Genomic DNA, 16,276 nt, shown 5'->3' on the forward strand with positions numbered 1-16,276 from the left:
CCCACTACTGCTAGGGTGTGACACTTTTTCACACAGCTGTCCTCATCCATACGCAACACATGAGCATACCAGCGCAGTTATCTCTCTTGCACACCACATCTGATGCTTCCTATGTCCAACTTTTCTCTTAGATATTACACCTCCAGCAAATCATACTAGCTTCATTTCTTTCAAGCCTACACATGTCCTCAGCAGTCACAGCCCATGTCTCACTGCCATGTAGCATGGCTGTTTGCACACATGCATCATACAGTCTACCTTTCACTCTGAGTGAGAAGCCCTTTGTTACCAGCAAGAGTAGGAACTCTCTGAACTTTGCCCAGGCTATTCTTATTCTAGCAGCTACACTCTCAGAACATCCACCCCCACTACTGACTTGGTCACCTAGGTAATGGAAGCTATCAACTACTTCTAGTTTTTCTCCCGGCATGTGATGGAGGCTGTTTTTTGCATATTTTCAGTGTTTATTGCCCTTGTGCATTTGCCACACACAAAACTATCTTCCCAGTTAACCTTCCTTTGATATTGCTGCACCTCATGTATCCATAGTTTACACTGGGTATATCTTATGGAGTTTCTACCAATGCCTTTTCTACAGATTAAGCAGGGCCATCTACCTGAAGGGAATTGTGATTTGTCTGCCTTCCTATTTACTAAGACTTTTGGTTTTTGCTAGATTGACTCTAAGGCCCTTCAATTCTAGGCCTTGCTTCCATACCTGAAACTTCTCTATTTCTGGTAGTGACTCAGCTATTAGTGCAAGATCATCAGCATAGAGGAACTCCCAGGGGCATCCTGTCTTGAATTGCTCTGTTATTGCCTGGAGGGCTATTATAGATTTTAATATTAATAATCTATAGGGTGGCAAGCTGGCAGAACTGTTAGCATGCAAGGCAAAATGCCTAACAGCATTTTGTATGTCTTTACGCTCTGAGTTCAAATTCTGTTAAGGTCAGTTTTGCCTTTCATCCTTTCTGGGTTGATAAAATAAGTACCAGTTGAATACTGGGGTTGATATAATCGACTTACTCCCTACCCCCAAATTACTGGCCTTGTGCCAAAATTGAAATCAATATTAGTAATCTATGGATGAAAGAAACTATTTTGATCAAAGAAATGCAATCTAGTGCTTGACAACTGGCTTAAATTGAATTAGTGGACACTATGAATACAATGACTCACAATACTCGACCCATTTCCTCCTCACACATGCATTACCTCACCCTGTCACTTTGACTGTGGAATGTAAACAGCGAGCCTAAAATTCTACCTTGGTAGTTCTTTAATTTCACACAAGGATCTGTCATGGCAACAAAATGGACAAGCAATTTAATCTCTCTTGTTTATTAAAGCTTTGAAAAGAATTAACTCAAAATATTAGGACTGATAAATATTTCTAAGGTAACATTATCTTTATAATTATTTTGGTATTTATTGTTCTATCTGCATTAATATTGCTTTTAGTAACATATTAATTTCCTCTCTTTCTCTTTCTCTCTTTCTCTCTTTCTTTCATAAATATATTTAAGGGCTATCAAATTTTAACTGAAGAATTATTCAGTTCTTAAATGTAGAATGCAGTGTTTTTTTTTTCTAACAAGAGAAAATGATCTCAGTGACTTTTGCTGCTAGTTAGTTTCATCTCACAACATAATTGTTTTAAAAGAGAAATGTGCACATAGACTGCATATGTACAGTGCATTAAAAGCTCACAACTTCTCTAAATAACTTGTCTCAAAAACTTGTGACACATCAACACCTTATGCAGCATACAAGTGTGCTGTGACTCAGTGATTGAAACTATCTGGTCTTGAGATGTTTTCTAGGGAAGACCTGCACTTGTATTTGTTACTTCATTGATTATAAATAAAATGGCTGAATGCCACAGTGGACCTGTTGCAGCTTTTATCTCTCTTCTTTACAGATGTTTTGAATCTGTTATGAAAAGATCTAAAGTTGATGTATACTTCATGTTGTTCAATCTCTGCTGTTTCTCTCTCTCACTGCTTTTCTGTGGCTTTTCTCTCCTTCTCTTACCCCCCCCCCCCCATGTACGCACAGATACAAACACACACACTTCCTTTCTTGCTAAGATATGAAATCTTAGGCTAATGACCAGTTACCATAGCAACCACCTATTTCAGAGATAGTCTAGGCTGAGTGTGTTGTGACTGTGTGTGATCTTGTTTGAAACAATGTAGTGTGATGTGGTTTGGTGTGATGTGACAGGGTGCAGTCTGGTGTAGTGTGCAGTTAGTGCATATGTCTCCTGCAATGTGAGCGTGTGATGTGTGTGATATGTGTGTTGTGTGGATTAGTGTGGTGGATGTAGTGAGATGTGTTATAGGCTGGTATCATATATTCTTATAGTGTAATGAAGTATGTTTTGTGTGTGTGTGTGAAATGTTTGGCAGGTGATCTATAAATTCCTTTCACTATCCATCACAAACATCATTGTTATTATCATGATCATGGACATCACGCCACTTCCCCTACTGACAACTATCCTCCTTTTCGTCTTCCTTAGTTTTTTAGCATCTGTTCCTATGGACTGACTGATCCTGCTACACAGCTTATTACCACTCATTTTTGATTTTTTTGTCATTTCATTTGTAAAACACATCTTAAGATCTGACTTCACTGCATCCTTCTCTCTCCCTTGGAGTTTTTCTTCCAAGAACACCTTCCAGAGTCTGCATATGGAATGAAAACTATCCAATGAAGGACAATTCTGGTAGAATCACAACTATCGTATATTTCAAAAGATTTTATTTCTAAAATGGTGATGGTAAAATCACTTGAGCATTAGGTAAAAGACCTAATAATACTTAGTTACATCACTTCACATTCTTAGCTTTCCTTTGTTTTTAATCCTTCTGGGAATGGGGAGGGTGATAAAATTAAGAACACAATATCCTGGGTTTGAGCACATCCTACCCCACTCTGCCAAAATTAGCTATGCTACTATCTCAAAACTGTCAACATCATACATCAAATTAACTACATGCCTTCACCATAATTGATTACTTCCATATACAAAATTTGTGGCCAGAAGACTTCTATTATAAATGGAAAGCGGACATTAAACGACAATGATGAATATTATTCCTTTCAATACATTTCCTTCATTCTGTCCAGTGAATTTGAATTGAAATGAATTTGAACTCATGAACAGATAGTCAAATATCTAAACCAGTTACACATCTTGTCTTTGTTGTGTATCACAAGATATGAAAAACTGTATAGCATTTTTAAAACTATGTATGATTGTAGAGTATAATAGGTTGTTTTAAAAACACTGGCCCCTATGATTATTTTTTATATATATAAGCTTTTTTTATTGCTTAGTGAAGAGGAAGGGCAGTGCCTTATGACCCTTTTGGGGTCTCTGAGATAGTGGGAGAAAGAGATGACAGTATCCTAAAACCAGAGGCCTATTCTAAATGCATACACAAGAACAAACTCTGTTAAATGCACCCAAGTACTAGATAGTCATGTTAAACCAAGGGATGATTTAAGTCTATCACCAAAGTAGGCCATCATAGGATTTGAACTCAGAATTCAAGAGCCAGAACAAATACCTCAAAACAGCTTCTTCAGTATTCTAATGATTCAACCAGTTCACAGTACTGGTATCTTATTTGTCAATCCAGGAAAGATGAAAGGTTAAGCTGACCATATCAGGATTTGAACTTAGAATTCAGAGAGCCAGAATAAATACTGGAAGACATTTCATACAATGCACTTATGATTCTATTAATGAAGGGTAGCATCTACACCTTTTGCAGACCTTCCCAGACTGATGAAATTGATGTAGGTCAGTATCTGCATGAATAACAAGGTAGGAACAGGGAAAATTAGGCCGTTACTATCTATAAAAGAAAAGTTCGGTAAGGTATTCATTGGACAATCAGATAAACGAAGGTTTTGTATAATCTCTGCCATCCTTGCTGACCTCATCTAACCTTGTGACAGCTCACAGTAAAGGTGATGGAAGAAATATAGACTAGTAGATTAAGTGAATATGGACAAAGGAGCATTCTCTTGCCCATTCAGGCAGAAGATACATGTCTGTGAGACAATAGCTGAAGCACTTAGGTGATTGAATTTTTGCCAGCGAGGAAATGAACTTCAGGGATGTTTAATTGTGTAACAGTCATTCTGCCACACACATGCAAACAGTACTTCAATGTGTGCATTGTATTTGATTTCTTTGTGTATACTGAAATTTATCTTGAGTGCAAGTGGCATATATTATGCAACCTGTGCACAAAAGGAACACGTATGTCAGTACCTGCACATGTGAACAGCTTAGAAGTAATTTTGGTGGAGAAATATTGAAACAGGATCCAATTAAGTTGTTTTGTCACAAGACAGTTTGGTAATTAATAATGGATAGGTGGTGTAGATTTGATTGTAAATACATGAGAATATTTCACTGCAGAACGTGTCAGTTTATTTACTGTGGCAGAGAATATAATAAATGTTATTCTGGAATACTAAAAAAAAGTGTGGGTTTTAAGACAAAAAATTTTATATACACATGCATGTATGTATGAATGAATGTATATGTACATGTGTGTGCATGTATGTGTGTGTATATATATATGTGTGTGTGTGTGTGTGTGTGTGTGTGTGTGTGTGTGTGTGTGTGTGTGTGTGTGTGTGTATATAGGTATATGATAGGATTGCTTCAGTATTTCAGGGGTAGTCTGAAGTATCTAAGCAACCAGGGGCTAGTTAGCCATTGATTTAATTATGTGGAGATTATATAATGAGTTATTTATGATCGTTTCGATGTGCCAAATGGTTTGGTAGATCTCTTCAGAATGTTGAGAAGTATGTTAAAGTTCATGGTGTGAGAGATGCAGGAGTAACAGTTAGTGGATATAGTAATGCATATAGTGGTATAAGAATAGAGTTAGGTAAAGTTAGTCTTACATTTTAGTTGAAGTTGTGTTAATAGTCTTTCTTGCTTCTTCTTGTGCTTGTTTCTCTATTCTCCACTTAATTATATGTATGTATGTATAAATATATATATATATATATATATAATATTAGTTATAGAATAAAAACGCTGGGTTAACGACTCAACATATCACACCCCTTCCATGAACATATATAAGATATACAACATAATCCGTCAAACATAAGGAATAGGAGGATATAACGTAAGAAAAATAGCGTAAAAAGAAATAATAAATAAAAAAATAAGAAATATATAAAAAGTAAGAGGCAAGAAATAGAACATATAGTATAAAATTTTATACACAAATATATTATACCAACCGATAACATACAAATGAAAAAAATTGAGTTAAAGGTATAACATAATACACATATATATATCATTTCATAGAAGTTAAAAATAATACGATTAAAAATTTCAAATATATGATATAATATAGGTCGATATAAAAAATAAATAAAATAGAATAAAGAAATGAGGTACCATAAAGTAGTCCATTGGTTAAAAATCAAGGAAAGAAATGAATTAACACCATTTACAGTTAAAACACAAAGTTCTACATCTCCTTTGGGCACATTTTACAACTCAAAACCAGTAGACATCAATAGGTAAGTCTGCACCAGTTAGGCATATATAAGAGTGAATAACAGGCACCCAGCAGGTAAAACATGTAAAATTTAATTCCGCTCACCATGTCCAAAAGTTCACAACACATGGGTCAAAAATACAAATACAGCACCCAGCAGGTATCAATCAGTAAAATCAATTTCACGAAAACCATGTACAACATCTATGGCCATTTCCTGGGTACACCACTGTATTCCAAACATAATAGAGTGCAAACTGGTGATGACCCTCTCGTTAGGGTAAACTTACATACAAATGTCACGACATGCGATTTCATTATTAAAAAAAAAAAAAAAGTTTTGTATAAGAGTAAATTTATATAGTCAATATGGACCAGCCTTAGACAAGCCTATGCAAATAATGGAAAGATTTAAGAAAAAAAAAAAAATGGAAAGATTTAAGAAAAAAAAAAAAATGGAAAGATTTAAGAAAAAAAAAAAAATGGAAAGATTTAAGAAAAAAAAAATTGCTATTTTAGAATAGTCAAACAGGCTGCAGTATCAAAACCAATCTTCGAGGTTTCAAATCACCCTAACGGAAACTATTACACTTGTTATTATCTATTGTTTTTATATTTATTTTTATTTCTATACAGTTTCAAGAAGGTGGAGGAAAACTTATGGTTGCAGAAGGGGATTACTTCGGTGAACTTATCGAGAGCCCCCTACTTTAAGGCAAATATTAGTAAGTGTTCCTTATGTATTAGGGAATCCCTTGCGATACTCAGGTCTTTTGGATCAAAAACCTTAAATAAGTTCACCGAAGTAATCCCCTTCTGCAACCATAAGTTTTCCTCCACTTTCTTGAAACTGTATAGAAATAAAAATAAATATAAAAACAATAGATAATAACAAGTGTAATAGTTTGTGTTAGGGTGATTTGAAACCTCGAAGATTGGTTTTGATACTGCAGCCTGTTTGACGATTCTAAAATAGCAATTTTTTTTTTCTTAAATCTTTCCATTTTTTTTTTTTCTTAAATCTTTCCATTATTTGCATAGGCTTGTCTAAGGCTGGTCCATATTGACTATATAAATTTACTCATATATATAAAAATTTTTTTTTTTTAATAAAGAAATCGCATGTCTTGACATTTGTATGTAAGTTTACCCTGACGAGAGGATCATCACCAGTTTGCACTCTATTGTGTTTGGAATACAGTGGTGTACCCAGGAAATGGCCATAGGTGTTGTACATGGTTTTCGTGAAATTGATTTTACTGATTGATACCTGCTGGGTGCTGTATTTGTATTTTTGACCCATGTGTTGTGAACTTTTGGATATGGTGAGCGGAATTAAATTTTACATGTTTTACCTGCTGGGTGCCTGTTATTCACTCTAACTGGTGCAGACTTGCCTATTGATGTCTACTGGTTTTGAGTTGTAAAATGTGCCCGAGGGAGATGTAGAACTTTGTGTTTTAACTCTAAATGGTGTTAATTTATTTCTTTCCTTGATTTTTAACCGATGGACTACTTTATGGTACCTCATTTCTTTATTCTATTTTATTTATTTTTTATATCGACCTATATTATATCATATATTTGAAATTTTTTATCGTATTATTTTTAACTTCTATGAAATGATATATATATGTGTATTATGTTATACCTTTAACTCAATTTTTTTCATTTGTATGTTATCGGTTGGTATAATATATTTGTGTATTAAATTTCATACTATATATTCTATTTCTTGCCTCTTACTTATATATTTCTTATTCTTTTATTTATTATTTCTTTTTACGTTATTTTTCTTACGTTATATCCTCCTATTCCTTATGTTTGACGGATTATGTTGTATATCTTATATATGTTCATGGAGGGGGTGTGATATGTTGAGTCGTTAACCCAGCGTTTTTATTCTATAACTAATATTTTACTCTTGTCTCAATTTTTCTGAGCACTTCTTGCAGCCCTGTGTAAAATCTATTGGTTTCATAATAAGAAACCATTAATATTACACACACACACACACACACATATAGAACATCCAAAAACAAGAGGAATGACCAGCAAAAGTGGACTCCTATATGCTAGAAATAGATGCCGAATCATCTAACCATGAAAAAAAATATATGTTCTCAGTAAAAATTCAGCGACACAACAGACTGTAAAAGGGCAAGACAAATGAAAAATACTAAATAAAAAAACGATTAACCTACGTACCATGGTTTCACCTGTTAAAATTTACATAAGTAAATATCTGCAGGATCGTCAGCGTAGTCCGTCGATTTGCAATGCAATTTCCAGAACTAGACATAAGGCATCCACACGAAAAGGAGCACGTGTAAACCACTGGTTTTAATTGATTAATATCAATTTCTACCCTCATTAATAAATTTTATACAATAGTGTTCTCAAACCGGTAAATTAGCTGCAAAAATTTATTAACTGCAAAATTATTTCCGGACTTAGCGCGCCAGATTGAAGACATTTGAAATGATACACTGAATGTAATTTGTAGAACTCTACACGTGCTCCCTTTCGTGTGGACGTCTTGTGTCTAGTTCTGGAAATTGCATTGCGAATCGACAGACTACGCTGACGATCCTGCAGATATTTACTTATGTAATTTTTAACAGGTGAAACCATGGTACGTAGGTTAATCGTTTTTTTTTATTTAGTATTTTTTCATTTGTCTTGTCCTTTTACAGTCTGTTTTGTTGCTGAATTTTTACTGAGAACATTTTTTTTTTTTCGTGGTTAGATGATTCGGCATCTATTTCTAGCATATAGGAGTCCACTTTTGCTGGTCATTCCTCTTATTTTTGTATGTAATATAATTTTGATCTTCGGATTTTTTTAATATGCTAGACCACTGGTTTTAATTGATTAATATCAATTTCTATCCTCATTAATAAATTTTATATATAGAACATATGTATATCTGAGAATGTATATATACTAAAAAACAGAATTATTCAGATTTTTTTAGAACAACACACATCATAATGGTATTTCCACAGGCTTGGATGGAAGACAGTAATCGACCTTTGCAGTCAAACTCCAAAAACATCCCAAATGTTTTAGACATCATCACATATCAAGAGAATGTACCACCAGCTAATGTCAGTTGTTATTTACGGCTATCTCCAACATCCTCACTAAACTCATCAGTTGAAAGTTCAAACCCTTGTGATTCTCGTGATGTAGCAATTATAAACAGGTAATAGCAATTATTTACTTACACTTTTTTTATAATAATGCTTTGTAAATTATCTTGTAATTCAAATCTTGTAAACATATATTCTCTTGCAACTATAATAATCTCACTTTTTCTGAACTAGTTATTTCTATATTAGACTTCTCCACTGCTTTCTTCTTCCTATCACCTTTACAGTGTCTCATCTTCCAGATTCAGCTCAAGACACTTTGTTTAGCCCTTCTTTTCCAGATTATAACTCCACTAGAATTTCCATCTGCCCATACATTTTCTTCCATGCACTTTGACTGGAATATCATTTGGATCAATCTCACAAGTCTGCAAAGGCTAACAAAGTTTATGTGAGCACTCTCCCTCTCACTCCTCTAATTATTTTTCAAAAAACATACAAAATGAGCTGGTGTTTGTAAGATGGGGCAATCATAAATAAAACAGTGAGAGTTTCAGTTTGTGAGAGAAATAATTAGGCAAAGGTTTTGTGTAGTATCAGTTGGAAGATGTAGTATAGGAGTGAGGGTGCATGGGATGGGTTTTGTGTGAGGGTGATATATTGATTACCAGTTTTGATTACCTGAGACTCTTTTAACTGGAAGAGATGGAGGGAAGATACAACCAAAAATAAAAAGATTGATAGTTGCATAGAGAGAGAGAGAGAGAGAGAGAGAAGAAAGACACATATTATATATATATATATATATATATATATATATACATAAGTTTGGATTTTTGCTTCTCTGCAGTGGCACCAATGGCATCAGTTGCAAGAATTACACTGATGGTAGTAAACTGTGTTGTGAATTCATTAAAAGTGGACATTAAATTGTGCTGTTTGTTAAATATGTCATGATTGTATTATTAAATTAGATTTTTATTGCTCACTGTACTAATTAACTGTTATTATAAGACATTAATTAATTATTCAATTATGTTATGAGATAATAATAATATAAAGGACATGACTTTTCTATCCTTTACTGGTTGTTATAAGCTTCATTGGTAAGATGGTGATGGTAGTATTGGCATGGTAGTGGTGGTGGTACAGTAATTGTGACAGTGTAATAAAAATATTGTGGTAATGTGATGTAGAACCAGTGTTGTAGCTCAGGTGTTAGTAGTGGTGAAGTGTTGGCAGTAACAGGAATGGTTAGGTGGTGGTAGTGGTGAAGATGTTATAGTGATTATAAAGTGGAAAGAGAAGCAAAGTGCTTTTTTTCAGGTCAGCTCTGAGCAAACAAATCTATGAGTAAAGCATTCCAGCCATGACCTTCCCATCCTATTTTCAGAAGAGAATTTTGCTGCTATTTTTAGATGGTCAAGCAACTATGCAGAAGCTCCCTCAGCACAAGGAGGTATAAGTAATGTTCTGAAGTGTTGTTGGTGGTGATGGTACAGTCAATGTTAGTATGTTGATTTTACAACTTTCCTACTGCTAAATGGATTATGATGATGAAAGCTCGGTGTTTAGCCATGGACAGAATACAGTAAAAGGATGCAAAATACTGACCATTCCACTGGCTATTTAGCTTTTGATAAAGCTACCCACACCTAATTTGATCTCTTACTCCTAGAAATTGTCTTCTACCTTAGGAAAAAGCAAAAAATATTTTCATATTTGCACATGGTACAAATTTCTAGATAAGGAATATAAATGATGAGTTTGGGAAAGGAGTGTGGCTAAATAATTTATGGAAGAAGTTTAGTTGATTGGTTTTGAATGGGAGTACAGTTGATTGTTTTACTCAACTGAAAGTGAAGATGGGGTTGTCAATTTGTTGAGAGCAGGCACTAGAAACCTGCAGTTAATTCTTGGGCAGCATGTGGACTTTCATGATTTTTGTATGGTCCTTGTAATATTGTGATTATATCAGTAAAATAATATTATCTAACATAATATTTAAGTCAATTCTGTTCATTTAAGTAATTTAATTTCTTTTTCTCTTTCTCATTAACCCATACATTCTCTGTCAGTGTCTTATGATTTGTTTAGCACAGTTTTTGGGAGCACTCCGTATTAGATACATTATCATCACCATCATCATCGTTGTTATGGTCATCAGCAGCAGCAGCAACAGTAGTGGTGGCATTATTGCTGGTGGCAGCATGGTAATTGGTGTTTTATGCCCACTTTTCCATGCTGGTATGGGTTGGCTGGTTTTCCAAAGCACTATTGTTTTTCCTGTCACCAACACTTTTAGCCGCCTTTTACAACACTTAGGTACACCTGTTATAGAAATGGGATACATAATATTCTTTCCTACTTGTGATGTTTGTTAAGTTATTCTTTTAAAGGTGTGGTATGATTTATGTTGAGTAAAATCTCACAAGGCTTGCTGACAGAAGAATAAAGGTTGCTCATGCCTGGAGTAGAGGAAGGCTTGTAGTTGAATGGTCTTGGGAAGATGGTGTAGTTAAATGATTTAGTAAAGATAGTATAGTTAACTAGCCTATTGTTGGAGTTTGATTGATTAATTTCGTAGAGGTAGAGATATTCATAAGTACTTGCAAAGATTGAACTTACAGTCTCTTGTTTACAACACTAATGCTCAACAAAATGTCAGAGATGGCAAAATGTATATACCGTATTTCCTGGCATTGAAGATGCTTTGTCCTTGAGGATGCATCCTAATTTTGATAACCAAAAATTAAAAAAAAACAAACAATAGATATAAAAATAAGGTCCCAGCACTTCAGGTCTTGTTACCTTTACAGATGTAAGAAAAAAAAAAGACATCACTGTAACCTCTAGCACATCACTTAAAATGTTCCTAGCATTTATTTTGGTTGTTCATCTAACACTTATTTGCACTATTCCTTATGCTGGCTAATCATGACTGTCTCCCATTGTGATCCCCCACACTTGCATCTGTAAAACTAACAAAAGGCAGCACTCACCTACCTCGCCAATTTGTTTTGTGGGACCGTCAGTACAGTGACACGGTATGGTAAGTTTACCTTCAAAGTTTATATGTACCCACTGTAATGCTGAAACTACACTTCGACAGGAATGGATTCAGAGGTGGGGGAGGGGGATGCATCCCCACACCAACCAAGAAACTTTTCAAATTTGTTTTGTTTAAATATGCATGATGAAAAGCATATTTTTGTATCAAAACAAGCAATTCTTGAAGATTTCAGTATAAAAATTAATTTTTTCAGTATCTGAACATTTTACACTGTAATTTCATTGATCAATTGCAATGAATCAGATCTCAGATCCACCCCCTACCAGAAATTTCTGGATCCACTCCTGCACTACAATACTCCAGTTCGTCTATTCACTGTTCAGCCCAGTTTGTAATCAGTTTCTTTTCTTGCACTGATTATGAACCTGTGAAATTCGATTATTTCGTTATGATAATCTCCAGGCATGTTTTGTGCTATTCTTATTTTCATTCTCATTGCCAGTCCATGCGTGCCTCTTCATAAATCTGTAATGCCAGCTTGATGTGCCACGAAAATCATTCAGAACTCATGTTGCTAATCATTTTTATTGATACTGCAAGACTCAAATTTCTCTCTGCAACTATCCACTCCTTCATCTTTTGCTCCAGTTCTGGCCACTTAGTTGCAGTCTGATGAAGGTTACGTTTAAGTCTTGATGCAGGCTTCAACAGGTCCTCTTGTTTCTTCCAGTAGTAGATCATTTTCTCAGTTGGTGGTGCTCCAAAATGCCTCTCTGCACTCCTGTTGTCATACTGTTTGGCATATTCAATCACTTGTAACTTTTAGCTGACTGTGTAAGAATATATTTTGCTTGAGGTTGCCATAATAATAGTTATGCTAAAAATTTTAAGTAAAATCTTCTGAAGTTGCGGATCACTCCTAACATTAGTAGGTCCAGGTTTGAACTGGTTAAGACCATGGCTTCAGAGATCAAGGAGGAAGCTTATGATGCAGTCTGAACACAACACATTTCATCACAGAGAGTGAATAAGTGATTATGATAGTTTTGTTATTAATATTCGCTTGTAAATCCTTTTAATATAGTGTAGTTTTACTTCTTTCGTCACTTAATAATGTTCCCTTAAAGTCAGGTTGTTTGAAGAGAGTGATAATACCAGCAATATAGATACACATGTAAAATATTACTCGTCCGTTACCTTGTCTTACACTGCTCATACGGGAATGAATTTTTGTGATTGCATATATTTAAAAAAATTTTTATGATACTTTTGTTTATTTACTACTTTAAAAAAGTATAATTTATACACTTCACTGAGCGGTCATATACAGGGCTTCAGATTACTGTCTAGCATAGATAATTTTCCTTTGGGGTTAGGATATGCCTATAGAAAATGCAACCTTCGGCCTCCAGGACGCATGGTAGATTTTCAAGACTTATTTTTGGAAAAAAGTAGCATCTTCGACACCGAGAAATATGGTAGTTAATTGGGTTGAAGGAGATATATTTGATTAAGTCTAGAGGGGAAAGATGTGTAGTTGATAAGTTTAGAGGAGGAGATGAAGGAATAGGTATAGCTGGTTGATGTAGAAGTGGTATTGTCAATTGGTTTAAAAGAGGAGGAAGAGGTGTAGTTGGTTAGTCTAAAGGGGAAGAGGGGGAAGTGATATGTTAGGAGGAGGCAGAGTGTGTAGTTATTTGGAACCTGGTTTATCCACCTGAATGGATAAGAGTTAAAGTTGATTCTGGTGGAATTTGAAACCAGAAAGAAAACATTGATAAAAATCAACTAATAATAACTTCTTATAATGGGAAAAGGCCAACATTTTCCAGAGGAAGGACATAATCGATGGAATTTATCCAATACATGACTGGTTCTTATTTTAGTGCTTGAATTATGGAAGGGAAAGTTGACATCAGTATATTTGGAACTTAAAAGGAAAACTTCAATAATAATAATAATAATAATAATAAGGCCAGTAATTTCAGAGGAGGAGGTAAATTGATTACATTGACCCTGGTGATCAAAGCAAAGTCCACCTTAATAGAATTTGAACTCAGAGCATAAAGATGGACAAAATGTCACTAAGCATTTTGCCCAGAATGCTAAAAACTCTGCCAGCTCAGTGCCTTAACAACAGCAACAACCCTTTTTTATTAGTTGCAAGGGCTAAAAGAAATACATAAAATATGATGAACATTAAACAATATAAGATTTACAATATGTGTAGAGCTGGATATATAAAAATATTGGGAAGGATAAAGATGTTAAACAATAGACAGATTAAAAATTTAATAAAACAGAATAAATATAAAACATGCAATAATTAAATCAAGATATAATTGTAACAATGATGTAAAAACATTTAGGGTTACCCATATATTCATGGGTCGGAACCCATTTGTTAGGTTGAGTCAGAACACCCTATATTTTCATTCACTCAACCAGGCATTTCCAGGGATCTCTGAAAATACCTTTCAGCATCTCTTGGTTCATCTATGAAATTGTTCATAAATCTTTCTTGCAGTCTTCACCAATATTTGAGCTTCTCCATATTTCAGTTCTTACTGCATTTCTGCTCTATCACCATAGAGTTTGGCTGAATTGTCCCCAGCTCATAAAACAACTCAAATTATCCCTTGTTATTTCTCATAATTGTGAAACTGTATCACTTCCAGAGTTCAGATTTACCTTCCAGTTTCCTAGAAGCTTTCTGAGAAAGCTATTGTCTTTTTTGTTTTTGTTCCTTTTTCCTTTTCTGTTTCTGTCCTGCTATCTTCCATTCCACTTTGGGCTTACATTTGATTCCCATCTTGGCAAATGAATGGAGTGATGCAGTTCGGAAGTAGGACTTTACCATTGTCTATTCTGAGATTGAGTACAATGTGGCTTCTTCTGTCTTCTCTAAACTTCTGAGATGGGAGAATAAAGTAGATTTTTCAACTATCCTTGTAGCTGTAAATGTTGGTACAAATTGGGGTGCTACTGGAACAGCAGCTTCCTAACACTGCTCAACCTTCTTTCTGTTAATCCGTTCTTTTTGGTAGAAAACCTTCAAGGAAGATTTGCTGCTACAAATCTAACAACTGAGCTTTCTGCTATGTCTATATTGTCAGTTGTATTTTTTAAGATTCTGCACCCTCAACAGGCCATACCATTGGAATGGCCTTGTGGGGTTGTAAGGACTTGCAAATCTATGCTGATCCCTTCTAACCACATATCATTTCTTACTAATCCTGCACCATATTGCTTTACAAAAACAACAATGAGCCAAGGAGTAATATCATTTGCTATGTCCCTGACTGTTACCTTTGAACTGTGCTGCTCCATGAACTGAGGCATGAGCTTATGTGTTTTGTGCACAAATTCAGCTGGTCTTCAGGCTTTGTTTTCATTCCTGAATATCAGACAGACAATATCATAGGCTTTTCCTTTCTCTAAATGTTATAAAGTAACCCAGACATCAACTGGTGTTTCTTTTTATTGCTCTTTTGAAGGTATTAAAAAAGCACCCTCTCCTTTTGTGAGGCAATGGTAGATCAGTTTTCTTCTTGCCTGATTTTCAGGCAGGGAGATACAATTATTTTCAATACAACATTGCAACTGGTCTGTTTTGGACAAACCATTGTTCATTTCAATGATGGAGGCAGCCCTAGCAATACAAATCCCATGTATGGACAATGACATTTATTTCGGTATGTGTGTATAAGGATTGTTGTTGTTGTTCATGTTATGTCTAAAAAAGTTCTCAGAAGATTTGAAAACCATATTTTGGTTTTCTGAAAAAGTAAAACTTCCCATATTTAAAACATGAGAGAATTTTTGCAAAACAAGTTTGTTATTCTGCTTCACAGAGACAGAATTAAGTTTTTCATTTACCTCTCTTGCTCAACATCATTGTAAATGAAGCAGAACCAAAATGTTAAAAAAATTGGAAGTATTTTGGGCAAACGTCTATCATATAAAAACTTGCTTTATAAAATCTTTTTACGTGGCATAAACAAGAAACATTCAAATTCTGAAATAGAAAACTTGGAAGCAATTGTAACCTAGGAGCTAACAGAAAGAAAGATAAAAAAAAAATGTCTGTTCAAACTGACAACCAATAACAACAACAACAACAATAGTAATAGTAATAACAATGGTGGTGGTGATATCAAAAATAGCAATAACTTCTAACAATGACAATTTCATAGCATATTTTTATCTATCCTTTTACTGTAGGACATTCCATCTGTTCCTCTATTATTGGACATTTTTACTCTCTTCTATCTTGAAGGTTGACATCAATAATACTGATTTCTAATATTGGGGAAGGCCACAAGTTTTGAGGAAGGAGAGAAGTTAGTTTAATCAACCTTGAAATATCTGACTGATGTTTATTTTATAATTCTGAGGACAGTTGAAATGCAAAATAGCAACATTACTAACCTGATTAGTTTCCAACCATTGTGTTGCAGTGCATAGCATCAGTAATAAAGGCAGATGAATTGTATGCATAAAAAAGACCAATGTGGGAGCCTATTTGAGATCACTCAACCTGCTAGAAGTAACAGCCAAATATCCTTCAAATCACTCCTCTAACACTTGAAAAGTAAGACACTGGATAATGT

At 34.6% G+C, this 16,276-nt stretch overlaps 1 protein-coding gene across 7 annotated transcripts in view; it reads left to right on the forward strand.

Annotated features, from left to right (window-relative positions):
- The window catches only part of LOC106879385 (uncharacterized), a 173,856-nt gene that overhangs the window by 47,074 nt on the left and 110,506 nt on the right, over positions 1-16,276 (forward strand). For 4 of the 7 annotated variants that reach the window (XM_089349322.1, XM_089349321.1, XM_052966274.2 and 1 more), the window contains one exon: positions 8,564-8,763. In XM_089349322.1, the coding sequence (XP_089205448.1) occupies positions 8,564-8,763 (200 nt within the window). Of the gene's footprint in view, positions 1-1,270; positions 1,402-6,502; positions 6,881-8,522; positions 8,764-16,276 lie in introns of those variants that run through there. The other 3 variants (XM_089349324.1, XM_089349325.1, XM_089349323.1) reach the window with 3 other exon arrangements.

The sequence above is a fragment of the Octopus bimaculoides genome, chromosome 3, assembly GCF_046866305.1.
Source record: "Octopus bimaculoides isolate indiv1 chromosome 3, ASM4686630v1, whole genome shotgun sequence".
Taxonomy (NCBI): Eukaryota; Metazoa; Mollusca; class Cephalopoda; order Octopoda; family Octopodidae; genus Octopus; species Octopus bimaculoides.